Below are 27,897 nucleotides of genomic sequence, written 5' to 3' on the forward strand. Positions count from 1 at the left end.
ATTTGAGTTAAGTTGAGTAAAATTTAAATAATAACGCGTATATCTACAATAAACTGTTTTAAAATGTTTTTTCACAATATCTCATCGTCTTTTCTTATAGGGTATTTACAATTTTGGAATATATTTCTATATTTTGCTTTGATCATCATAAATACTTCTCCTTCATTAACTTGTCTAAATTAAAGAAAGAAATAAAATAACAAGATTATTCAAGCAATAAACTAGAAATTGGAGATGATAAAAACTTCAATAAAATTAAACATTAAAAGCAGACAATGGTGTATATATTTGATGATGACGTTTTTGTATTTTTTGTTTATAGCAAAAATAGGTGAAATTGTTGATGACCATTGTAAACAATACTGCTGCATGGAGGTATACAACGACTGTACTTAAATGTATCGTTTTTATTAAGTTTATTTTGATTTTTTATAAAGTAATTTATTTTTAACTGTATTGTGCTAAAACACACCGTTTTCTAACGTTGGGGTTGTTGTATTACCAAATACTCCTTGCTTTATTTCATCTATTATTTTTATTCAGTCGGCCTTGCTTTACCTCATACCATACACCTATAAAGGTCTATGCTGATTCAATTTACTTTACCAAAATCGGTTATGCGATTTCTTTTATTTACCCATTCTATTCTATACGGTTCGTTGTTTAAACAAATACAATGTACCAAATGTTTATTTAGACTTCGTTCTTTACTATTTGGTTTACACGGAAGTTGTGTCGAATAAGGAAGCACTCACATAATTACTACCAAGTAAGGAACAACCATGATGGGTAGTTTGTATTGAAACATTATGCTTAACTACTTCCTCCTAATCCCTGTAATAATAATAATAACTAGTCGGTACCCGCCCAATGAACCGGCACCATTTTATAATGATTTTAAGGTTCGGGAAGCAAAAAGATAGTACAGCATAGTGCAGTATACACACATCTAAATGAATGTATAGTGCCGAGAGGTACATTGTACAGCATTTATATTAGAATGAAGATAAATTTAACAGACAGATGACAAATGTATAGTCCTGATAGTAGTCATGTATCTTTATTGGATATTGACTCTGAATTGGAAGATGAATATTATGCTTTACCTGGTTTTCAGAATCACACATCAGCATATGAAAAATGTGCTAATAGGTTAAAGCATAGTCTTGGTCTAAAAATCGGTCACATTAATGTGAGAAGTCTTATAAATAAGGTCGATGAAATAAGTTTTCTTTTACACATGACCACTCTTGATATTTTATGCATTTCTGAAACTTGGTTAAATTCAGACGATAGTGAACATTGATGGTTACAATATAATCAGACGAGATAGGAATACGACAATCTGTAATGGTAAAACGAAAAGCAGGGGAGGTGGAGTGTGTTTATACATAAGGAATTCACTATGTTGAAAGAGACGAACTTAATGTGTCAATATGGAAGCTTTATAGATTGAAATCACTAATAAAAAAAATAATCTGCTTGTTGGAAGCAATTATATCGACCCCCTAACGCAAAAAATCTTATTATTGAAATGCTCGAGAATATGGCAAACGAAAACAAGGAAATTGTAATCTTAGGAGATTTTAATATAAATTATGACCTTAATGTTGACCTGAACTCAAATCCTATAAATCAAATAAAGAATATGTTTGTACTTGTAATTGTACAACTAATACATAAACCATAAACCTACGCGAGTTACAAAAACGTCTGCAAAATGTATTGATCTGATACTTACTTCCATTCCTGACAACCATATTTATTCTGAGGTTGCACACATTTCTCTTAGTGTTTTATCTATACATGTATTAAATCTAATGAAAAAGTTAACGAACACAAAAGCATAACGTTTAGGAACTTTAAACAATTTAACCAAGAATCTTTTATAACTGACTTAAATAAATACTTTTTTCTTTCAAATAGTATATATAATTATGAGGACATAAACGTTTTTTGGAATGATTGGAAGAACTCCTTCTTAAGTAATAAACACGCTCAACTAAAGACAATGCGCGTGAAAGATCGCTTTTGTCCATGGATATAATAGAAACTATGTATAAACGAGACCATGAAAAGGTCCACTAGTATAACAAAATGCCTTTCCTCGTTAATAGACTTATCTATTGATTTAGGTACTGTGCCAGATGATTGGAAACTGGCTAAAACAACAACTATATAATATGAAAGGGATGCAATCAAACTATGAGTAAATATAGACCGATATCTGTGGCATGCCATATTTCGAGAATTGCTGAAAGAGTAATACAAAATCAATTAGTTAATTATTTAAATGAAAATGATTTCATAAGCGTGGATCAATATGCGTTCAGAAAGAACCACTTCACTGTTACTTGCCTCCATCATGTTGTGGATGAATGGATGGAAAATTTAAATGACCGCGAGTTGATTGGAGCCTGTTTTCTCGATATATCTAAATGCTTCGACTCCATTGATCACACAATTCTACTTACTAAATTGGAGAATTATGGGCTAAAAGGTAATGAAATTAAATGGTTCAAAAGTTATCTTTCCCAGCGTAAACAAATAGTTAAATGTAAAAAAAAAATAGTCAAAATTGGCATACCACAAGGTAGTGTCTTAGGACCAATTTTATTTCTTCTATTTATAAATGACCTTCCTCAATATGTATACCCAGGATCTTGTAGTATTTTTGCTGATGATGTTGTCATCTAAACTACTGGAAATGCAGTGGAAAATATCAACATCAAACTGCAAACAATTATGAATAATATTGGCAATTGGTATAATCATAATAAATTACGAGTACATTCTGGTAAAACTAAACTTATGTTAATTAGAAATCGTAATGTTCGCCCTCAGTCTTCTCTGAATATTCATGTTGGTAGTGAAACCTTTGATGTCGTGAAGAATATCCGGTATCTTGGACTTCAAATTGATGAGAATCTGAATTGGAATTATCATATTGGGCAATGAAATAAAACTATAGGATACAAAATTAACATCCTAAATAAGTTGTCTGAAACGAATCTCTTTTAAATATGCTATAGGCCTATACCAGCGTAATTCAGCCCTGTATGGACTATGCTATCTCTGTGTGGGGAACTACTTCTCAAAAAAATAAAAATATTCTTTTAAGGTTACAAAAACGTGCCGCTTGAGAAAAAATAATTTTGACTTCAAAAACTATCGTGGGATTGATTGTATTAAACAAAATAAATGGGAATTGCTAGATGAACGTAGAAACTACGCTCTAGCTTGTATTATGTACAAATGTATACACAAGGTATTGCACCTCCCCGTCTGTGCAACGATATTGGAATGGTTTGCGACCAACATGGATACTTTACGAGATATTCCCAATCTCTGAATTTTATACCACCTATGCCAAATTGCTTATTAATGAACGGATCGCTAAAGATTGCAGGAGCAAAAGCTTGGAATAAGATCCCTGTAAAAATTCAAGAAAGTGTGTCTGTAAACAGTTTTAAAATTAATTATAAAAAGCATTTCTTTAAAAAATAATTGTATTTCCCACGTATTATTATTAACGTTCTATATTTACTGATTGTTATATTTTTTTTTTTTTTGGATTTTTTGAATTTTTTGTGCTTTTTTTTTATAGTTGTTTCATTGCAGGACCATATTGAAAAACTTTTCTGAACTATGTTATCCTGCCTAAATATGTTTTAATAAATAAATTAAAATAAAACAGGCATACTGTATTCTTTAATTTCAGTGTCTATATTTCAGGAGAAACACATCGCTTACAGTTTGCAAAAGGTCTCTTTCCAACACACCACCCACACAATACCTATACACCTCTCCACCTCCCCACTCTACAAAATAAAACTAAGCAGAAACCTTCATTGAAATATCGCCAGACTGTACGTTTTTCTAAAGTTAGTTCCAAATCAAATATTTATAAAAAGTAAAAAATGAATACAAATGCGGCGCTGCACTGCCCATTGGTGGTCCACGAATTGTTGGACGTCATCAACTTACAAGATACAGACTGCCCTCAATAGTCCACCTTTATGAAAGCAGTAACATTTCATGGTAACGTCAAATTATTGCGGCATAATATTGATATAATCTAGGTTTAAGACTGAGTTTTGAATTAATATTAAACAAAATATAAATATTTTGGCACATATTGTGTCGAATCGAAACGCCGACTGGTGGAACTAACATAGAAATACAAATTAGAGACTTCGGGAAAATCTACATTAGGATGAAACATTAAATTAAATTTGATGTTTCAAATTGTGTCTTACCACTGAAATTAAATCAAAGTATATTCCAACTTTTTTGAAAGGAATATCTAGAGAGTTACTTAGGCCTACAGAAAATTCATTTACAGTTACAGTTATTTTTCCAAAATTTCGTAAAACAGCATTTCAACGTTTTTGATGCGGTATAACCTCTTTCCATAAGTTATTATTATTCTTTTTTTTTCAATTCATATTTTACGGTATTTTGCATGAAATTTAAAAAAAATAAAAAGTAGATGTAGAAAAAAAAAATGCTTTTAAAGAAAAGTGCGATGTATCACATTGAAAGAACGTTGGTAAAATAGCAACAGCTGTTTACATGTAAAAACAAAAATGACCAAACTGTCCCCCTACAGCAACTACAGCCAATCGGATATCGTGTGAATGTCACACGGTGCCTTTCTAGTGGTTTGCAGGGTTTGTGTTGTTTCCATGTATGGCCTAAAGTTAGTGTTAAGTATTATGCCACTGGCTACAGTGTCACGTGGGAGAATACTAAAGTATAGTGTCGTCGGAATGTGACATCATGCTAGGCTGTGAGGTAGTTCGGCTTTCACCTACCATGTACAGATGGTCCACCCAAGAGCCGATCCACCTGTAGTATTTCTTATTAAATCTTCGAGATATTTTCTGGCAGGTTTTATTTATCATCAGAATTTTACGACGTCATCGCCAGTGCCAATAATATGCCGCGCGCGTACAAATATTGATAATGTTCAAATTATATAGCGCAAAACAATCAACAGAAAATTGAAAAAGCACAACTTTATTATTAAAGATGTATTGTCCCCTTAAAAACTTTTTTTTTTCTGTCAGACAAGGTTTTTTTTGGTTAAAATTAAACGTTTCTTTGGTCTTTTAAAAATGAAATAATTTTTTTTTACAGAAATGAATAACTTTATTAAAACTGCAAAATGGCCTATTTAATGTCTGATTTTATCATGTTTTTCTTTAATGTTGAAAGTGCAATGTGTATCGTATGCTCGTATATTATAATAGGTTTCAGATAGATTGAACTTGTTTTAAGGAAAATACGAACAACACGAAGATGTAAGGAACCGCACAGAGTTGCGTTGCGCTAGAGTGACTACCATAAATCAAAACCAACCGGATATCGTGAGATCATTAGCGGGCTAACGTGCTTAACCAACTTGCTTGATTAATAGACATGTCTTTATACTTTTATATAAAAGAAAAACAATGAAAACAAGTTATTGGTATTTCGGATACTAATACATAGGCCTACCCCTACAACCATACAACACGACGAGAACATTAAATTAAAATTTAATTTTTGAAAAGATAATATTAATTCGCTATTCAAAATGTATTAAGTCTCAGGATAGTATCGGTAAAGTGTAAATTCATTCGTTGACGAATAGTATTTATACTGAAAACAAGCCATAGCTTCAAAATGGAATGTTCCATTTTCAAGTAAGAAACATATTCTGAAAAAAACTTTAATAAAACAAACTTAAAATATATAAATTATAGACTTTTAAAAACAATAAAATATTCAAAACATTGTACTCACAATGTAAAATTCAAACAGGAGCATTAATACATATTAAGTACTGGTGGTATTAGCATTTATATATGTATTATCGGTGAAAATGAATACCCCTACTTGAGAATGGTAGCGGCTAACCCGAAATTATTAATAACCATGGAGTACAACTTTATGAACTAATTCTGAATCTAACTACAGCACGGAAAGAAAGAATCAAATTCTTCCAAATTTTATTCACAAAAAATCAAAAAATAGATAATCTATTTAGCAGTTTAAACAGTCTGCGTATAAGTTTATGAAGTCATTTTAAACATTGAGCATACTGTGTTCTGAACCGGAGTAGCATAATCACCTGCTGTAGAGATGACAAAAACAGCTATAACCCATGGACAGAGACATGAAACACATACTGAGGATGCTGGAAAACCAAAGAAGGGTCGTAAACGAGGGCCTAGAAAACTGATAACACACGAAGAAACATACGACGGAAGTAGTGGAGATGAGGACCAGCAAAATGGAAGAAAGAAAGGACGATCCATAGGAGCGAATGCTGCGCGTGAACGATCGCGCGTTAAGACGCTCAGAGACGCGTTCTTAGATCTACAACGGACATTGCCATCTGTGCCACCAGATACTAAACTATCTAAATTAGATGTCTTAGTTTTGGCTACAACTTATATTGCTCATTTAATGAGAACATTAGATATGGAAAGTGGAGACAAATTACACGACACTGAAAGACAACATCGGTTACAGGCAAACGGTTACTTACATCCGGTCAAGGTAGGAAATGTATATTTTTTGTATTCTTGTTTTGTATATTGTAAAAATTAAGAAACATATTAAATCTAAATGCAATGAGTTAATTCAATCGACTAAAAGTATGGCTAGGCATCTCAGCTGTTAAAACATTTCTAAATTATAAGTAATTAAAAGAAAAATGACAAAATAAACGAAAACTTGGAATAAAAATAACATCGGTAAAGAAAGACCACATCAATATCGAAATTCTTATTTTGTAAAATCTACTTATAATGTGTATCTTGTTTTTTGTTGAAATAATTTAGGAATTTTAAAGTGTTAGATATTATTATTTTTTAAATAATTATCCATAATTTCCAAAATTAGTATTATTTTCATAATAAGAATTAACGGACAAACATAACTTAAAAAACATTTTAAAAAAAAAGACTGGCTAAAAGACAACACTATTAGAAAATGCAGTTATTTTCGCTAATATTAGAATATTACCAATATCTTGGTTTAGGTTTTCAACGTTAGGCCTACTGATATTTGAGGCACGATTTGATAAAATAAATAAACCTCTGAAATCACCATCTAATTAATGACAGTGAAAACATCGCTTAAGAAAACACAACAACGTGAATGGCGGTGAAGTAAAGATAATCTAAAAGTTTTGATCCAAAGCCATCCTAATAATTAATATCAGTGGATGCATCGTTACAATAAAACAACAAAACAACAATTGGTGAAGAAACAGCAAGTTTGAACAACTGGAAAATAAACGGTTAGAGTGACAATGACTGATGCTGAAACAGCTATCATCATTTATTATTCCATCACAACATTTGTGTTTGTAACTAATTTGGTACACCACAAAATGACGTCAAATATACGTCAATTAAAACAACACTGATTGTCTTATCGTATAGCTTCATATAGTCTACAATTGTATAATAAAAAAAAGTTAAAACTGAAATCAAATTAAAAAGCAACAATGCTGTATGATACAGTGACTGGATCTTAATATAAATAAACTAAACGTCAACAAAAAGTAAGTGAAATGAAATACATAGATATATAAAATACTATTCTCTCGTTGGGGCTGATTAACAAATGAAATACATAGATATATATGAAATAATATATCATAATAATCAAAGAATGAAATAAGTGGCTGCTCCATTCAACTTAGAGTATAGCACCAGCACTGGCTTGAGTCTAACATGGACGGCTAGTCAAATTAGTTAGCATATTAAAACATTATAGATCCTATAGAGAAACTAGTAACAATTAATTGTTACTGTCCAAATTAATCTTGTACACGCGTTAAATATAATCAGTCTTATTACAAATTTTGACCAAAACTCACGAATTGTCCATGAAAACAATATGAGTGGTTACAAGCGCTTTACCTTGGCTCTAAACCGTCAATAAGCACGTACTTACAACACCTAATCAGGTCAAAATGGTGGTATACCGCGTGTTACGTCTCGTGGAGTATTACTCCTTCCTCGTGGTACCAAGCCTACCTTAATACCACTTATTCGTTAAAACCATAGTCCAATAGTGTGATTTCATTTCTTTAAAAACAATATTGAAACTAATCAGTAGTTTTAATTATAAGTTAGGTAACTGTTGATATTCAACGATTTCCAATTTCTTACCTAGTTTTCAATTTGTTTATTACATAGAAATAACGGAGTTTCATTTTCTAACTAGCTTAAACAAAATATCGTGTTCAAAATCCTTTAATCTTTAAAAAAAAAAATAGTTAATTTTAAAAAGAAAATCTTTATCGTTCAAATTGTCTTGTTTTAAATAAATTGTTGTTTACAAGGAAATTCAATTATAATTAAATTTAAGTTAAATGTCCATTAGAAACTAGGACAGATAATCGGCTGTTGATAATTGGCCTAAATGAAAATGTTCGCTATCAAAGTGATTTAGGAACTGTTAAACTCAATTTTTAGAAAAAAAAAGCCGAGTGCAAATTCGGCCATACATTTCTGGTTTTCAGATTAGATTTTAGTTACCCAAGAAAATGCATGGTTGAGAAAGTATCGGAAGAGTTTAGTCGAAATAGGACTTCATACTTTTCTTTTGGAACTATGTTTAATTTAGTAACTTTTCTCCTGCATTTTGTTTTCTTCAAATTCTGGTATTTGTTATAATAAAGGCCTAATTGTTGAGGTATATTTTTCCCCAAATTTGTTATTTCATAAACGACTGGACAATAACTGTTGCAAAACATCACGTGACCAAAAAGTACAGTAGATAAATTAGCCTAGTAGTTTCATTTATTGTGTTTATTTTAAGCGTCTGAATAGTAACAGCTTTAGGTAGGATGTATAAGGGGGAAGCCGACATGCTAGGCCTACACCTATAGCAGTATTGTATATCAATTTTAATCTACAGGGTGCCATGCAATTCTTGAGAAAACTCCCGCGGCAACGATTGCTTCAACCCCGCCGGTAAAAGTTGAAAGTCATACGTCGGAATAAGCCTAGGAGAATGGTTGAACATTTCATTATTAGCTGTGCTTGAGTCTAATTTGTTTTCTTTTCTATAATCTACACGAAATGTGACATGTGAATTATCTTGAGGGTACATCTTTAAGACAAATTGCACCACAGAAGTAACCCATTCACACAATAGTATAAATGCAATTATTTAAAACAAAACATTCCGCTGTTTTTATTTGGAGAAAAAACAATTATATCTATTGTATAAAATTACGGTCTACTAAAATAATTCAAAAACTTTCAGTTGAAGTAATATACGCTTGTTAAAACGCTAAGTTATTTTCATAAAGCACAAAACATTTGAAAAATAAATCGGTGTTGCAATTATAGACCTACTAAGTTTTGTTTTTATTATCAAACATGTAACATTTTTGATGGGTTCTTTCCACTCAAAGGAAACATTAAGTTCGTTCTTATTTTAAAACATTTTCTTCTAATAGTAAAACGTGAATCAGTACACTAAACATTTGAAATAATCATAAATTAAACATTAAACAAAGTTATATATTTTCGTTTCGTAATAATTGCATGTTTTAGAATTTGAATATTGCATATGTCTGTAAAATAACCAATATCTTTTTTTTGTCGCATTTAATGTTATTTACTTGATAACTTTAATTGTAAAACATATAATACCATATTATATTGTGGTATCTGTATAAAACTTATCAAAATGTGGAAATAACGTTTGATTGATGTTTGTTTACATATGTTTAGTAGGCCAACTAAAAACATTCGGATGCTCATTTTTGAACTTCCTAATAGACTGATCATGAGAAAATGCCCTTGGCTACGTGGTCTAACGTTGCCTAGGTATAAACTCACGGAAACCTGGTCAAGTGTACGTACCCAAGGCTTAGGTACGTCAGGCCCAGTTGGCCAGGGACGTACAGGTGCGGTAGAGAAACTGTTTCGCGGGGCTAGAACGCTGCTTGGGGCTTCTAATTAAACTGTGCATAACATCAAGCCTGGCTTGAGGGAGTATACCTCATCTGGGAACCTCACTAAGAACAATAGACTACAACAATTTACTGGTTTTGATTGAGAAATTTAAGAATTGGAGAACAACATCAAACAGTCAGGAACGATGTAATGACTTGAGAACTTGAAGTGCAAGAAAACAAAATATCACATGGCGCTAAACTAAACTAAAATACAAAACAAACATCAATATTATAATTAATTAATATTATTGTCAATTGAAGCAGGTGCTATACCATATGTGTCTATAAATAGAATTTAAAAATATATATTTACTTCCAACAGCAATACGTATACAGGCCTAACATTTTATTCGAACAAATTATTGTTGTCTCCTAATCAAACAAGCTAATTAAATAAATAAAAAAGCTATAAGATAAATTATGTGAACGGTAGTATATGTGTCAGCGTGAAGTACTGTAATATTTAACAAATATTTATATTCATATTATTTTAACAAGGGCGTTTAACTGTAATTAGGCCCCTACTATATTTGGTTTTGATTTCCCTTTTTTTAATTGTCGCTTTGGTGTAATTTATGTATAATTATTTCTATTTCTTCCTCATCTTGGGATGAGGATGGACAAATTAATTGAATTGAATTAATAATTTTGAAGATTTATTTCTAACACATGATTATTGATATAATTTGATCAAGAAGCCGAGGGAATCACGAATTTATCTGACGTTGACTTAATTTAGAACCAAAATTAAAGGTAAATCACTGGGGGAAAAATGGAGATACTAATAAAATAAGAAAAGGCTGTAAATCAAGAAGATAAAGTAAAACAGCCAGAAAGAAATTAGGAAAAAGCGCTTTCGGGTAAAAAAAAAAAAAAAAAATGTATAACATTAGAAAAAGATAAATGAAACATATGGAACACAAAATTTAAGAAAGAAATCGTTGCTCACAGCAAATTAAGTTCATACTAATATGGAAAATACCAAAGACGCTCAGGATAGTCAGTACTATATGAGTCGTATCACAGTACATCTCCACAAATAAGTACAAATAAATCGGCATATTTATTATTTGTTATGTAAACTTGTTTATATTTAGGCGTAATGAAAGATCGTAAGTTTATTTATAAAATTCAGTAGCATAACTCTAATTCCATGAATCTCACCGATCTATGCGCTATACCCTTGCCACACGCAACGTTCAGAATAATTACCCGAAACTTTAGAAGCAAACCAAGATATTTTAAGCTGAATACACCGACCGCAAAAGCTGTAAGAGTCAATATTTTGATCATAGAAAATGTTTCGGAACATGTAAAGATTGTGACGTCAGAAATGACTATACCCTCCAGCCGGTTACCTGCGATCATGAACTTTAGTTGTCTCCCAAGATCTAAGAAGATCGCGAAATGACGAACAGGTGCGCACTGGACCGCAGTACCGCCTTGCTATGGCTTCCATTTCTGGGTTATACATACCATGGATATGATCTATCAGAATTGGTAATAAAAGAGTCACTTAAAAGGTGCATATCGTGCCGGTTCGCAGTGGGTGTTGGATGACAAAAATCAAACTTAAAACAACTATTGCATGGTTTACTAGATAATCTTCGTTCACACTCAGCTTGCTTACAATAACCAAAGATCAATTTCTTCAGAAATAAGATCGAGATATCGCAAAACAACATCAGTTTTCTGAAATAATCTATATAGGTGTAGGCCTAGTCCACTAAGTTGAAAACGTAGGTATACGTACACCTTTTCAGATAAACCAAATTATAGAATAATGTTTTTCTTTTTTCCACTTTAAGTTTATTTTGTTATGCAAATATTTTTTATTTTTATATAATTTTACCTTTAAAAAAACGTAAAAATAAGCTCAGAGAAAAAAAGATCCTAATTCATCCATACAGAAATAGTTAATCGTAATCTACATCTTTATTTAAGTAATACAGATTTCTATTTATTCATTGGTCTGTCACTGACACACTAACCCTATTCGAACCCGTTTTCAATAATATTTAAAGCTGATCCACTTTCTACCACAGGACGATGGAATTCGGTCAGATTGTATCAACATAATTCGTCCAATTTACGAATAATAACGTACGCCCGATTAACAGTTTCCGTTTGGTAAAGTTGACTCTGGTGAAATCAAATATAGACCCCTCTTGTTATGAGATAGGCTACAACCAAACGAAAGCAAACATTAAAAGTAGACTTTTGCAGAACAAGGATTAAAATTCGTTAAAATAAAGCAAATGATACCATAAGAAGATGAACACAAATCTACCATTATTCATAGCACCATGAATCTACTACTAGTAAAATATGATAGAACACTAACGCCTATAAGTTTTCATTGCATTATAAGTAACAATGTGAATTAAAAGACAGCTATTTAAGATTTACATTTTGAAAATTTTTAAAATCACGATCGGAACAGAAAGTCAAATGAACCATTATTTATCTCAAATTAACACAAGTTGATTTAACTTTTAAGTTTGCTTAACGACATTTCACGATAAACATTGCTTAGTTGTTTAAAAAATGAATCAAATGAATGAATTTAAACTTTAATATATTTTTGTTTCGATCAACATTTAATTTCTTTCTGTAAAATATTAGAATAAATTAAAATATTCGTTTATTTATTGATTATATATGAATGCGATTTAGGAATTAATGTAACTTAGTAATAAAGTACGATGTAAATGTTTAATATACACTAACATTATCTCGATAGTTCGTGTATTTATATCAACAAAAATCAATCAATTATTTACATTAAAATATTTAAAAAGATATTCATCATATGACTAACTACTAAATGAACCATTTTAATTCCGTAAAACATACGTATAAGTTACAAAATTCGTTGACAGTATTCAACATTTTAAAGAACATCACCATTTTGTTTGACTGAAGCGACACATAGCTAATAGTGGTGAGTGGTTTGTGAACCATTTAGACCCCTACTAAGCGTTTGAGTTCGCTGGCCTGAGTTGCACATCATGGCGGCGGCGGATGTAACACAATTTACTTGTTTATCCAATACAAGAACCACATGTTTTCTCGGATAACTCGGCATTATTGTTGTTTACAACATTTTTCGTGTCTTTTATTTCATCATCTTTTAAAATATGTAATTAATATTAATAAAATCAATAAATATAAGTAATATTGTATAGTGCATGCCATACAACAGAACTATAACCTTAATTTTCAACATATTTTTGAATTTTTTGTTGTTAAATCATTTCCATGCTTGTGAACTACATTTTTTAGATAAAATATTTTAAAAATCATTATTAACTTTAACAACTAAAAGATAACATGGAGAATTAGTATAAGAATATATTCTCTGGTTGGATGCCATGTTACAAAGTAATTTGGACATTCATAGTAGAGATTATAACAAACTGATTGGAAATTGATATATAAATGATAATTTTAATTTGTGTCGCGGTTTACGTATTCGTCAGAAAATTACATGTTTACACTTATTATTGTTAAATGTATTTTTGAATATAGGCCCTAATTAATAAAGTATAATAATAATTTTTGAAAAAATGATTTGATTATTTGTTATCTATAACTTAAATAGAAATAACGAAATATCTTAATAAGTGGTCAATAGCATATCAAATGTATACATATTGTAGTTATATCGATACTGATATCAAATGTATACATATTGTAGTCATTGCAGCGAGTACATTTTATGGTTTTTTTGGTTTCTTGTTGAGAACAATTTTTTGTTTGTTTTTGTTTTTTGTTCTTGTTGGTGGCGCGTTGTATTTTTAGAAATGAAATGATATTAATAAAAAAAAAGAATACATTTTATATTTGTTTTGTTTATTTCCATAATTATTATCCCTTCCTAAATTATTTTTTTTTCTTTTGGCAGAAATGGCCTATGCGATCCAGACTTTATGTGGGGTCAATAACAACGTCAACACCTAACAACCAATCTCAGATGCAACAAACTGTATGAAATGAATTACGTAATGATGTCAAGTGCAATTTGCTAACCAAACCTGCACATGCGTGATGACCTTTAAACTCAAGTGCATTATGGATAAATATAGAAAACATTAAACGAATCACAACACTTTAAAACGTTTGTTAGTAGTTACGAATAAGATGACCGTTAATTGTTAACAAACACCTTGACGTTTTTATATATTCTACGGAAAAATGACATGAATATATAATGTTGTAACATGAAATTTTACTAAATAGTAGACAAATAATTTACTATATCTATTTGTATTTTAGGTCGTTATTTCGTTGATATAGAAATAAATATAATAATAAACGTTTAATTTGAAAAAACGCTTTTTGCGTTATCTATTTTGGAAGAAGATAATTCTATTTAATAATACATAACAATAGCAACAATAATAATGTATTGTCAATGTATAAATTTATTTTGCGCGTAACCACGTGTTGCTTTGAATGTAAAAATAGTAGTGTAGTGTATGAAACAATAAAAATAATTTGTTATATTGTATGGAATTATGAATAAAATGTAAATAAACTCGAAAGTAGTATTGAGTACGTTGCTATTTATTGACGCTGGCTACCGATGGTACAGTAACGATCATATTGTGCTGAGTGTGAATGAGACGATCGATCATAAACGTTGATTTCTCACTAGACGCGCGCGTGCCGCTATGACATGCGCGCGTGTCGCTATGACGTACGCGCGTAACACAATTAATTCGACCAATCAGAAGCGACGGATCATCCGAATTGTCGCTTAGTACACATTTATGTTGCATCCGTGTGGGAACCAAGCTTTAGATTAGGGAAAAACCTTCAAGTGTAATTTATTTAATATTTTATCTGAGATAATTAGTCACGTGACGCCTACATTCTCAGAATTGGTTTCATTATGTTTCACTAGACCATTGTGTCTCATCCGCATATTTTATACAGTAAAACATTTAGATACAATTTGATCATTACCACGTCATAAGTGAGGCCTACAAAGAGAACAAAATGTATTATATAAACACAGAATTTTATACGTATGCTGGGCGCTACCCTAAGTAGGTATAAGTAAGACCAAACAACTGTACACCTACTGTACATCATATTTAACTAAGTGAGTCACATAGCAAGGACGACTGGTCTATTATGGATATGCCAAGACCGATATAAATAAACGGAATTTACGATGTGTTACTTAAGGTATGTTACTATTTCCTCAACATTCTGTGTTTCATCATTTCATCTTATATTATTTCCTTGACTACATCAAGATCCTATCAAATGTATCCTCAACGAACTACTTGAATCTGTCAACAATTTCCTTTCATTGTTGTCACAAACACATGCGTGTCTAAGAAGTTTTTTTTTCTAAAAATACTTTAAATAAGATCTCATAACAAAGATTATCACGAAATAGTTTCCTGTGAATAATAAAATGCTTATTAAAAATTTTAAAAAATCCTCCAAAACTGGAATGGAAAATGAAGAAACGGTAAAATCAATACCGTATCAAAACCAAATGAATATACAATATGAAAACAACTACAAAACAAGTCTTAGACACTATGGAGTATTCATTGAGTTCATTGAGTGCGTGAGGACTCTCTTTTGATTATTGTCGTTGGCGATGACGTCACAGTCAAAATATAAACTTACCGGCATCGGATACAATATCAGTATAATTCATTACCAATCTATTTTTATATTTGAGGAAAAACATTACAATAAATCTTAATCGTATATAGTTATTATTATTATGTCATATTGACTAAAATTATTAATGATTCACTTGCTCATGATTAGTTTAAAAAAAATGAATGAATAACATTTGAATTAATAATATCAGTTAAGTTACTTTAGATAAGTTACCGTAGATAAGTTACCGTAGATAAGTTATGGTAGATACGTTACCGTATATATGTAACCGTATAGATAAAGCCTAGACGAGACGAGACGAAACGAAATAAGGGCAGAAAAATGATAATAAAATGTAAATGAAAAAAAAAAGAATTCAGTTCCATTGACCAAAAATCTGTATTACATGATAAAAAAATAATACAAAGTTGGAGGAGTTGACCAGTAAAACTGCTCAGTGGTGCTGAGATTAAAATGACATTTTATAAATCGCTAACGAATACTTCCAGAAAAACTTACATTTCATATTAATTTTGGATTTTGTATACATACATATAACACACCTAGGCCTATAAAAAAACCGAAAGTTGAATTTTAACAAAAGACCAATATTTGTTAAAGATGTATTGTCCCCCAAAAACATGAAAAATGATTAATTAAATCAGACTTTGAATAGGTTATATTGTAGTTTTAACAAAGTTAATCATTCCCGTAGAAAAAAAAACCACGAAAAAATAATGTTTTCACTTATAAAATAACATAACCAATCAAAAAATCCATTGGCTGGTAACCAATTTGACAATTTTTTTGCTTTAATTTACAGTTTTTCAGGTAAAAAAACATTTAAAAGCACTATATTTCAAACAATGTTACGATACTAATTGATGTGAAGCGCCGCTGATTATAATTAAATGTTGTATAAATGTGCGCTATACAAGTAATAATAATAATAATAATAAATACATTTTGTTTAGATCCAATTTTTGGTCAAAGTGGATAACTATTATGTGATATTAAAATGGCATATTCAACAATTTAAAATAATTTTTCAGGGGGACAATACATCTTTAATAAAAGAAGAAGATATGTTCTGTTGCTTGCAATGTTGTGTCACTATAGGCCTATTCCGAGTTAAAAAGTCAAAAAACATAAATCGAAAGGTTAATGACAGACAATATGGACACGAAAGAGAATCATTGGAACGATTGGCGAACGTTATGTCTACCAAGACGAAAAGCGTAATAGATGATGATGATAATAATCTGAGTTATTGAAACAAAAAATCAAATTTCGTTTAGAGTGAATTAATTCAATCAATTCAAATTGTAAAGCAGTAATACAACGAACTTAGCTTCGGTTTACATTCAGAAAACATGCAATTAAATTTATTGAATTAAAACAAAAATCAATATATTCCGTATGGTAAAATCTAAAACATCGGATAATAAACGGGCAAATAATTTGCCATCCCAAATCTTTAATTTTTGATTAAAATTAAACAAACCGACATTTTGGTTGCAAGGTCTCTTCTCTTTTGCAAAACAAAAAAAAGGACAAAATGAATGAATAAAATCAATAACTTTCCAATCAACGAATATCGCCGAAATATTTTGTTTTAACAATAATTTTATGTAATATTTTTGTGTGAACATGAACTAGAGGACAATAACCCGGAAGGCGAGACTTGAGGCGTTTAATTACTATCACTGCCTCATGTAAAAATAACTAAATTAATATCACACCAAGCGCTGTCATAATTGAGTAACTTGGACAGAAAACATTCCCAAGCTAAGCCTCATCATCTGCAAGAATGACTACAACACCAGTTAGGGTCGCGAGAGCCAGGCGATATCCAGGCGATAGGTGTTACCTGCATTAACATTAAGGGAGATGCAAACCGGCCTGGAATCCCCTAAGGTCTTACAACAGCCGTTTGTCGGTATATGAGAAGTACATAAAATACCAGACACATAGCCATGTCATTATCAATATGGTTTTGGATCGAACGAGGGTACAGGGTTGGACCCGTTCAAACCTTTGTTTGCAATTCAAATTAACACCGTATTATAATCTTAGCACATGCTAATTGTACACTTGCTTAGGTACAGTGACACTCAAAGCAATTGGTCATCAACACAACAACTTAAGTTCGTCCACTAATATATCACTTAATTAATGACAGAAACTTAATCAAATTCGTTATATTTTATAAGTCATTCACTCCTGAAGATGATCGAAGCATATTGATCGAAACATCGAAAAGATTAAAATACATTTGCGAAACAGCTACAGCCTAGGCTTGTTATTCTGTTTTACACTATTCTTAACTTTAAAGCAACGAAAAACAACTCGAAATAACTAAAATAAAAACAGTAAAGATAGGAAAATATACGGACAGACAACCAAATTATGCCTACCAGCGGGCCATTTTGGGACTTTTATACTGGTTGATTGAAAACAACTTTTACTTAACATAATATTTTAATTTATATTTTTATTCATTATTCATTAGGTCCACTAGACAAGAAAACATTTTCTGAGAAAAAAAACAGTCCATTTTTGGGATATCACAGTTACTAAAAAATATAGGCAATTTATGACGATTTGCTTGTTTGAATGTTATTGTTATTTGCAGCAGAAAACGTTGAAATCGCCATGTTTAAACTCTCACGATAATATGACAAAACAAAGTGTTTTCCGTTTGTGGTAACAAGTATAAAATAACCTACATCGTAGAATGCATGTAAAGAAGTAAAACATTTAGTAATAAGTTGTTTACACAGCTTAAGCAGATTGTGAAAACGCCATCTACGGGTTGAGTTACGGTGAAGGTTATAGCCTCCAGCCACGTTCGTTCGTTGTCCAGCTTCGAATCAATTCACAATGAGATAAAACATTCGATCAATAACTATTAATAGTTTGTTTAATTGTATAAAGCAGGTAGTAATGTTAATATACAGATAAAGATCTTAAAGGTTTGATAAGGTTCAAAGGTCAAATGATTTATGGTGTACAATAACAAAGTTATAAAAATCACTCAGAAAGTAAAACAACATATAAAACAAAACAAATTATTTTAATAAACTTATTAATGTGACATATATACTTTTTCCAATGGATTAGGTGACAACAAAAATAATAAAAAATCAGAATTTACTCAGTAGCTGTTTATGGAATTGTAGGCCCTAATTTGTCTTTTTAGTATTATTATTATCTGATTACCATGTACAGTAGAACCTTTGGCACACACACACCTATTCAGGAGAAATCCCTACTAATGGGACACATTTCCCCTGGAACAAACAAGGAGAAATATCATGTGTCTTATAACACTGCGGCCAATGTTGAGTTTTGTAGTAGTTCTACTAATAAGGTCTTTGGAACTATTATCTATTAATTTTTTTTAATTTTATTTATTTATTTTAATGTGTCAACTATAAAGAATTTGTCCGTATTAAATCACATTCTAAAAATGTAATTTGTACAAAAATAGAAACAATGGTCTACTAACAATTACAACTGATTTCTCTTTTCATAAGAGTGCAGTGTATCCTGGTGTACAGGAAATGACAATTGCTAAACAGCCTAAGTAATTCCCTTTTTTGTTTTAATTATTATGTCACCACCCCTCATATTATATAATAAAAACAAGAAACTAAATTGCAAAAAGGAACTGGATTATACCAGTCTACTGGGTTTAATTATTTACTGATTCATGTATTAGCAAATTCCAAAAAGGAACCAGACTGTACCAATAAACATGTTTCCTGTACGAAAATGAAAATTAAAAAAAACAGGAATATCAAAATGATGAATTTTTTGAACTTTTTTTAGGTATATATCATCATTCACACAATACAAATCGTATTACAAAAATAACGTAATTGTTCCCACTTATAAATAAACAAATAAGACAATGTAGAGGGCGCCAAATGATAATATAGTTTACAAGATATTTGAAATGTACAGTAATTTGCATAAAACCTGCAGATGCAAATCAATTACTCTATTAAAAAAAATAGTTGTAATAAGTAATATACTGCCGCACTAAACAATGAAACACATTGGTCCTTAGATATTCTATTGTGCTATCCTATAAGATATTCTATTAATAAGACTTCTTGAAAAAAAGTATGTTTGTAAAATGACAACTGTCAGGCCATAAGTAATTTTTAAAAAGGATGACACATAGAATAAATGATGGCTCAACATAGTTTGTAATTTCTACAGATTTACAGTAATCTTCTCTTTGAGATTACCTAGTAAATCATTTGTTAATAATGTTTTGTACTTTGACTGGTGTGACCAGCCAGCTGTGAGTGTAACCGGTAGGTTTGAAACAAATGCACTCAACAGAGGGCATTCTTGAAACGCATAATAGATTTTAGAACAAGCTTTGAATTATATGAAATATAAGCACACCTAATCAAGGTATAAAAAAACTACAGCTAAAAATACATTTATACAAAAAATGTTGAGTAATTGCACATGTACTACAATTACTCAAAACCAAACATCATAACATACAAAATCCAAGGCCAACAAGTAACACAGGCCTGGGCCAGAGCACCATAAGTAAATAGTCTCATGTGATATTCTTTACATCAGTCACATTGAGGGCGCTACAACACAATTTTGTGTTTGTAAATAAACTAATTATTAAAAAGCACCAACAACTCACAGTTTGTGATTAAACACGTAAAATATACTTTACCATCCTTTCTGATAATGGCCTCCAAATGAGCCCCTTCCTCCTCCTCTACCTCGCCCTCGTCCTCCTCCTCCACGTCCGCCACCTCCTCGGCCTCCTCTTCGGAATCCATCAGCAGCGGCATTTTCTGCATCTAACTTTTCTTTATGTCTCTTCCATCTTTCAGCCATTTCAATCAACTCATCAGGAATTTCCTGCAAAATGTGGTTGAAACAAAGCAAAACTTTTTCATCATTGTTGAATGTAAATAAACTAAGTAGAGACTTGTGTAACTCACTTCTCTCATTATAAAAAGCAAGGAAATATCAGAATACCTGGTTAGCCTCTTGCATTATGTTGATGATGTCACCAGCCCATCTCCAATCTCTTCTCGTCATAAACGTTAAAGCTGTACCAGTACGCCTAAATAGAAATCAACATGTATTGTAACACCACATTCATGTTTGAAATGTTTAATCATACATTTGTAATTTTCTGTGTCAAAAATATATTGAACATAATAGTTTGCTTTCAATAAGTTAATTGTTGACTTGGCAGTGTTCAGATTTAGTTTCCACAAAGCTACGCAAACGATCATTATGCGCATACATGTTTCTGAGCATGTGCAGAAGGACTTTGAATCGATAGCATGTAGTCTAGTGGTATGTCACTATAAACACATCAGCAGCATCTCTTTTTGTGACCTGATTTTGACCGATGTATAAGTGGTATTGAGTCAATACTATAGAGATAATATTAGGCCGAAGGTTAGAGGGCGTACTAGGTGCCAGTAAATCAATACTTATTTTATATTTAGTATAAACATACCCAGCTCTACCGGTCCTTCCAACTCTATGGACATATTCTTCTATGTGACTTGGGCAGTCATAGTTCAGTACATATGTGATATCTTTGATATCAATGCCTCGTGATGCAACATCAGTAGCTATCAGGATCTTCACATAACCTGTACAAAACAAGATTTGTCAATGTTAGCTGGTTTTATTTAAGTGACAAACTTTTCATTCGTTGATGGTTTATGTCTGTTGTTGCCTTTATGTTCATGTAATGAAAGTTTGAAAGTTATAAATAAAAAAACAAGATTGAATATAAATGAGAAATAAGACGAAGTAGAAAGAACAAACGTGCTTCCACAAGGGAATGAAATATAAATTTTGAATATGAAAGTCTAAATGAATTCTACTTTCAGTACATTCAAAAGTAAAGAGCCCCACCAGAATGATGTTTTACTGCCACGCAGCTCTATTTGAGTAATGCTTTGTAACTTCATTTCAATTTTTGGAGGGGTGACAATGAAATCAAAACAATAGTATAATAGAATAATAGAGCTATGTACCAGTTTTGAAGTCTTCCAATGCCTGTTCCCTGTCCTCTTGCTCTCGTCCACCATGTATACATTGCACTTGAATACCCTGTAGACTGAGGTCACTTGATAGGTGATCAGCCCTGTGTATCAAACAAAACAAATAATAGATCAATTGTAGTTTAAAATTTAATGATAGAGCAATTCCATTTTTTTGTTTCATTTCTGATAGTACACAAACAATGTTATAAGTATCAATGAATATCAATATCAATGTAGACCAAAAGGAGCAGATCTTGAACAAGTTGGTCACCTAAATCTGATTCATTAGTAATTTAATTTTTCTGCCACTTACGTTACTTTACGTCCAACAAATACAAGAACCTTTTCCACTTCTGTCATCGCTTCAAAGAAATCTAAAAGCTGAGAGGGAATAAACAATTAGTTTGAATCTTTTTTTTCTCTAAAGCTCTGTCTACACTATCAAACTAGTTTGACAAAAAAGGTGTGATGTGCCCAAATATGGTAGTGATATGCCCAAATAGTATAATAAATATGGATAAGATAACTGACTTACTCTACTTCTCTTGTCTTCTTCATCAAGGACTTCAATAAGTTGCGTTACACTATGACAAGCCTAAATGTAACAAGTAGATGAGCTATTATCATTTTGACTATTAATATTATGCTACCCCCTCTAGAGTCCAAATGCAAGAACTTATCATTGTTACTAACACAATAAACACAATATTGTTAAACTGTACAGTATATTTACAATACTGACTGAATATTTGTATACAAATATAATCCACTTTTATTATTTTGTCTGCCCTAAAATAAACATATTAAAACCAACACAATATAGGTATGATGAATGTAGGTAGTGTTTACTTACAGCTAGATCTAGAGATCCAACATAGACCTGCATAGGATCCTTCATGTAGTTATTAGCCAGTCTCCTTACACCATCTGGCCAGGTTGCACTAAATGAAATAATTCTCACACATTAATAGATACAGCTTTATTTGCCTACATATTTACACAAGTTTTTGAGTCACGGTTTTATAATTATTTTTGTATATCAAATTACCTGGTCATCATTGTCTGGCGGTCTGGACGGACATCAAGTAAGATCTTCATAATCTGGGGTTCAAACCCTAGATCTAGCATTCTATCAGCTTCATCTAAAACCTGTTGAAATACAATTATTGATTTCAATAAAATTAAGAATCATTATCTAAATCCAAATATTGATTGTAGAGATTTAAATAAATTTAAGAATAATCAATATCTAAAATATCTCAATAAAAAAAATGTGTTTATAAAAATATGTAATTATATATTAATGTAATAAAAAAAAACTTACTAAGAAAGTAACGGATGAGACATCAATTATCCCATTGGAAATTAAGTCATTCAGTCGACCAGGAGTTGCTGAAAGCAAAGAATTAAAATATGATAACTGTATTTATTATTATTATTATTAATTTTAAAAAAATGGAGACTCATTATATTACCATGATGGCTTTACATTGATGTTTAAAGCAAATATGTCACTGGAAAAGTCTAAAAATCAAAAATTTAAAAATAATCAGCATCATGAAATAACAACTTACCTATAACAATTTCAACACCTTTTTTTACAATACCAATCTGCTCACGTCTATTTCCTCCGCCATATATACAAACACTGCAAAATGTAAATACAAAATGAATAAAGCAAGACTGATAACATTTTACGAGTAGTTCAAGACTATTTTTAGAGTTTTATCCATTGTTTAGTGAAACTTACTTTTGAATGACGAACGATGTAATAAACATTTTCAAAACTTAATTTTATATGATATAGCATTAATCTTACATTTTTTTTATTACTGTTTAACCAAACATAACATTTTGGAATGAGATAGAATTTCACATTCATTTGTTTTACCTCTTAATTCCTTTATAGTGGTATTTAATGACTTCAGAATGAATCTGTATTGCTAGTTCACGTGTTGGGGACAAAACCAAGACAGAAGGACCGGTTCGTTCAACACGAGGTCTGAAACGAAAAACCGCAAAACGTAAATTAACATTTAAAAGCAGTGCTAATAGAATGAATATTATTGTTACATGTTATAATGTTTAAACCAACTCTTATTTAATGAGAAAACACCCTGTTATTTTGACTGTTAAAGTTATAGTCAAAGTATCTTTATTTCTCCATTTAAAAATAACAGAAATTTGTTTTGAAAACTGGCATATCATCATATGTATAAACAAGGTCAAGTTAGTGTTTACCGACTGACATAGTGACTTAGTGAGACTTACACTGGCTGAACTTCAATGTGTAATAAAGCAGGCAAAAGAAACGCTATTGTTTTTCCACTTCCAGTTTGAGCAATCCCGATGAGGTCATGACCTTTTAGCGCTATCGGCCAACCTTGGCATTGTATCGGTGACGGTTTGGTGAATTTTTGCTTCTTAAGTTCACCAAGAATTTCATCTAAACATTTAAAAAATAATTTTAAATTAACTTGTTCATAATATAAGATTCTGATGAAGTTTATAATGATCAAAAACAGGTAAACAATTGTTTTTCCAAAAAAAAAATATTAATTTTTATGTTACAGAATCATAAATGTTTCTTTCTTGTCTTGCTGTTTGCAATCTATTTTTGTTAACCTGCATTATTTGGAAGGTCTGTTTATTTTGTTTTTTGACAATTCCCCAGAATGGTTTATGTTTTTCTTAAATTGTTTCCTTTTATATTATGTGTTTTTCTAAGGAAACAAACACATTTTTATATTTTGATTGAAACATGGTGTTATCTGAAACTATAACAATAAAAAAACAAACCATAATCGCCAAAAGCTTCCTCAAAGGTCCTGATAGGATTTGGAATATGTCTGTTGCCCTCTTCACTCAAGTCTTGTACAATTATGTTGTTGTTTTCACGTCTGAAAGAGTATAAATACATTCTTTAAGCACATTTTCAATTGAATATTTATATTCTATGTTGACAGCAAATCATCTTAGTAATATTTTAGTTACGTCGCAATGTTTACCTGAACTCTTCAACTTCATGCTGACTCATAGTTGCTACTTGCCGAGGTTCATTGTAAATATCTTTGATGATTGGCGGATGATCTACAATAAACAGGATAATTCACAAATTTCAATTTAAAGAATTTAGTCTTTAAGCTCTGTCTACACTACCAAACTAGTTGGACAAAAAAAGTGTGATGTGCCCAAATATGCTAGTGATATGCTTAAGTATGGTAGTGATATGATATCATCATGTCCATATATGGGTACATCACATTTTGTTTGCCACATAAAGTTTTATAGTGTGGACAGAGCTTTAGTGTAACAGGTAAAACGTTAATCTTTTTTTGGCCAGTATGTTTTTCTTTGTCTCAGTTGGGCAAGTTCCACTGTCAGATTCACTCATTCAACCAGGCTTGCACTTAGATGATATTTCACAAAGAAGACGTTTTGTTTGAGCTTGCAAAATGTGGTGTGCAGAAGAATGAATAGCGGGTGTAATTAAAACAATAGGATGATATGATACCAACACATACACTAAGTAGTAAAATTGACCCAATGAAATGCCTGGATTTGGACTAGTAACAGTTAAATTAAAATAAAATAAAGAAAAAAGGAACAGTGGGCTAGTGAGAAAAACATGTTAACCAAAGTCTGTTAATTGAGATTTAATTGGAATAAGTATACCTTTCCACCTTTCTTTTGAGGCTATGTCCGCTTCTTTGATGGCTTCTTGCCAATTAATTACCGGCCTGTCAGAAGAAATATTTCATACTAAATAATGATCAAATATATCTCAGCATTTTAGAGTTTTGAAATGAGATTATTAGCCAGTCTAAACCAATCAATTCAATATGATTATAGTAAAGCCCACCTTTGGACACTCTCATTCCTGAATAAGGAAATACAGCCAATCCTTAATCAGGGGACAATCCTATTACAGGGACAACTGGGTTCCAAAAGTGTGCCCTTAATTCAACCAATGTTCTAACTGTTATTGTATTTTAATTTCCAGAGTTTATTCTACTACCATTTTTTAAAAAACATTTCATTCAACAGAAACAAAAGTATATTATGACTAAATCTATTTGCTAAAAGTCCTACCTCTTTTCTGGTACATATGTCTCCTGGTAGTCTGTAAACAAATGTCAACAGAAAGTTAACAGAATATGATCATATTATATTCTTACAATAATTTGGCATGTCACTTAAAACTGTTTTTAGAACACACTATACAACCAAGGCAATCTAACAACAAGATGCTGAGCTCTGGAAATCAAAAGGTTTATCTGTGGCCGTGACATGTCCACGTCCCTTAACAGATACCAAGCGCGCAGAGAATATGTACATAGTACAGTGTAGTATTTGTCACAGCCAGACATAAGATCAAAGGACTGTTATGAGTTCCTATCTTCCTGTTGACAAAAAATGTTGTGATGTGCCAAAATATGGTAGTGATGAGCTTAAATTTGGTAGTGATATGACATCACCATGTCCATATATGGGCACATCACATTTTTCTGTCACATAAAGTTTAATAGCGTAGACAGAGCTATAGATTGCCTTGATACAACACTGCCATTCTGATTATAATGGCAGTGTTAATAATAACATCTCACCTGCATCAAATATTGATTTAGGATTGGCGATTTCATCTATGAGTATTGAAGCCTTCTCTACCGCTTCATGATTGCCACTGACGTGTACAGGTGTTGAATAATTATTGCTGTCTCTTGACACCTGTAAAATATTTAAAATAACCACCTGTAACGTTAAACTCAATTTATATACATTTTCATTGAATCATGGATCTATAAATTATATTTATAGGTCCATGATTGAATTGTTTATTCTTGTGATGTCTGCTTTGTTTTCTTGCTATTTATTATCTCAATCCACTTTTGTTTTACTATCCTTTCAACTTCTCCACTCATCCAAATCATAATCAACAATTCCAGCATGTTTTATTGTTTATACTGCATGTATATTCATTAATCCATGGACCTAAAAATTATTATAGGTCCAAGATTAATTCAAGCATGGAGAAATTCTCCTTCATCCAAGAGCAATTTCCAATGTTTGGTACATATCTCTTTGTGGCTGTTTTTTTTCTTCAAATGTTTATTTTTGCATATTTATTTTTTAAAATCATGTACAATCAGTTTATGTGATACTAATCTATGCCTAAATAAGTGATTTAGTTTTATGAATATTTTATAGTAAAAAAATTTGTATTGGTAACAAAAATCTGAGTCAGAGTGTTTTAAGTTTCTGGAATTCCCCTGTATGCTATTTTAGTTTTTGTTTTTATGCTTGGCTATTAATAACGATGACTAACCTCTGCTAGCACAAAAAGATTAAACGGTAAAATTGTAATTTTAAATATATTTTACTAACATGAATTCTGGCTCCACTCTCTTCTTGCAACTGTCGAATTTTAGAACCTTGCTTTCCTAAATAAAATATAAAAAAATACATTTTTAATCCATTATAGTGAACAGAGTTACATGCCAAATTATGATTGAACAGTAATTATTGGCATATTGATAGGCCTACTACTGTACTGTAAAATTATAAAATAATGGGCCGTAAATAATTGATATAAAAAAACATTTATGAAATCTATTTTATGCTTATTATATGCGGCCATACACTACAACATTACATATTTATTTGAAATCTACAAACACATGAACAAATCTGTTTAAATACCAATAATCTTTCCAATCATACTGCTGTCCACCTCAATGACCTTTTCATTTTCACTTCTTCCTCCTCCGAATTCTCCTCCTCCTCCTCGTCTATCTTGACGCTGTTGACCTCCTTGCCAGCCTCCTTGATCATTTCCATTCATGCTTCTACCATCTGAATTCTGTCTATAACCTCGACCAAATGCAGAAGATGAACTGTCATTATCTCTTCTCCAATTACCTCCATTAGACCTACCACGCCCGAAGCCCCTCATCTTGGAATTACTTGACCACCTGTCTTCCGCATTTTTCTCGCCTGAAAAGTTTCCCTCCCATGCATCGTTAGGGCTAGAACGAGGCCTAGCATTTGAATTATGATACGTTTGTGTCACAACCGGATCTTCTTCCCAGTTTTCCTCATCATCATGCATATTAATCTATGATATAACCGACTTGGTGGTTATACCAGTTTGGAATTTCTAATTGTTTTGACAAACAAAATACGATAAGCACATGTACTGTCTGCGTAGTATACGTGAAATTACAACAGTAACAG

General features: G+C 31.3%; 2 protein-coding genes across 2 annotated transcripts; one reads left to right on the top strand and one right to left on the bottom strand.

The window, feature by feature from the left end:
- The first annotated feature begins 5,937 nt into the window (after positions 1–5,937).
- Positions 5,938–14,070, top strand: LOC144854173 (transcription factor 24-like). The gene is made up of 2 exons (XM_078712068.1): positions 5,938–6,549; positions 13,884–14,070. Exons 1-2 carry the CDS (start codon positions 6,130–6,132, stop codon positions 13,968–13,970), a joined length of 507 nt encoding a protein of 168 aa, XP_078568194.1. The 5' UTR covers positions 5,938–6,129; the 3' UTR covers positions 13,971–14,070.
- A 4,592-nt stretch (positions 14,071–18,662) lies between these two features.
- On the bottom strand, positions 18,663–27,891 carry LOC144853975 (putative ATP-dependent RNA helicase DDX43). Its single transcript, XM_078711854.1, has 19 exons — positions 27,364–27,891; positions 27,049–27,104; positions 26,271–26,391; positions 25,756–25,786; positions 25,339–25,403; positions 24,672–24,753; positions 24,463–24,563; positions 23,935–24,109; positions 23,555–23,665; positions 23,238–23,311; positions 22,988–23,055; positions 22,712–22,812; positions 22,517–22,604; positions 22,199–22,258; positions 21,977–22,044; positions 21,655–21,764; positions 21,126–21,264; positions 20,633–20,720; positions 18,663–20,512 (listed from the first exon to the last, which is right to left on the bottom strand). Exons 1-19 carry the CDS (start codon positions 27,770–27,772, stop codon positions 20,318–20,320), a joined length of 2,142 nt encoding a protein of 713 aa, XP_078567980.1. The 5' UTR covers positions 27,773–27,891; the 3' UTR covers positions 18,663–20,317.
- Between the last annotated feature and the right edge of the window lie 6 nt (positions 27,892–27,897).

This window comes from Antedon bifida, chromosome 10, assembly GCF_963402885.1.
Source record: "Antedon bifida chromosome 10, ecAntBifi1.1, whole genome shotgun sequence".
NCBI classification, from domain to species: domain Eukaryota; kingdom Metazoa; phylum Echinodermata; class Crinoidea; order Comatulida; family Antedonidae; genus Antedon; species Antedon bifida.

Bases quoted from the DNA above. Each gene is read 5' to 3' on its own strand.
- LOC144853975 (XM_078711854.1), bottom strand. From the start codon at position 27,772: ATGCATGATGATGAGGAAAACTGGGAAGAAGATCCGGTTGTGACACAA. The intron at 27,105-27,363 runs GTATTTAAACAG...TATTTTATTTAG, and splicing joins TATGATTGGAAAGATTATTG to GAAAGCAAGGTTCTAAAATT. The intron at 25,787-26,270 runs GTGAGATGTTAT...ATTTGTTTACAG, and splicing joins TAAATCAATATTTGATGCAG to ACTACCAGGAGACATATGTA.
- LOC144854173 (XM_078712068.1), top strand. From the start codon at position 6,130: ATGACAAAAACAGCTATAACCCATGGACAGAGACATGAAACACATACT. The intron at 6,550-13,883 runs GTAGGAAATGTA...TTCTTTTGGCAG, and splicing joins GTTACTTACATCCGGTCAAG to AAATGGCCTATGCGATCCAG.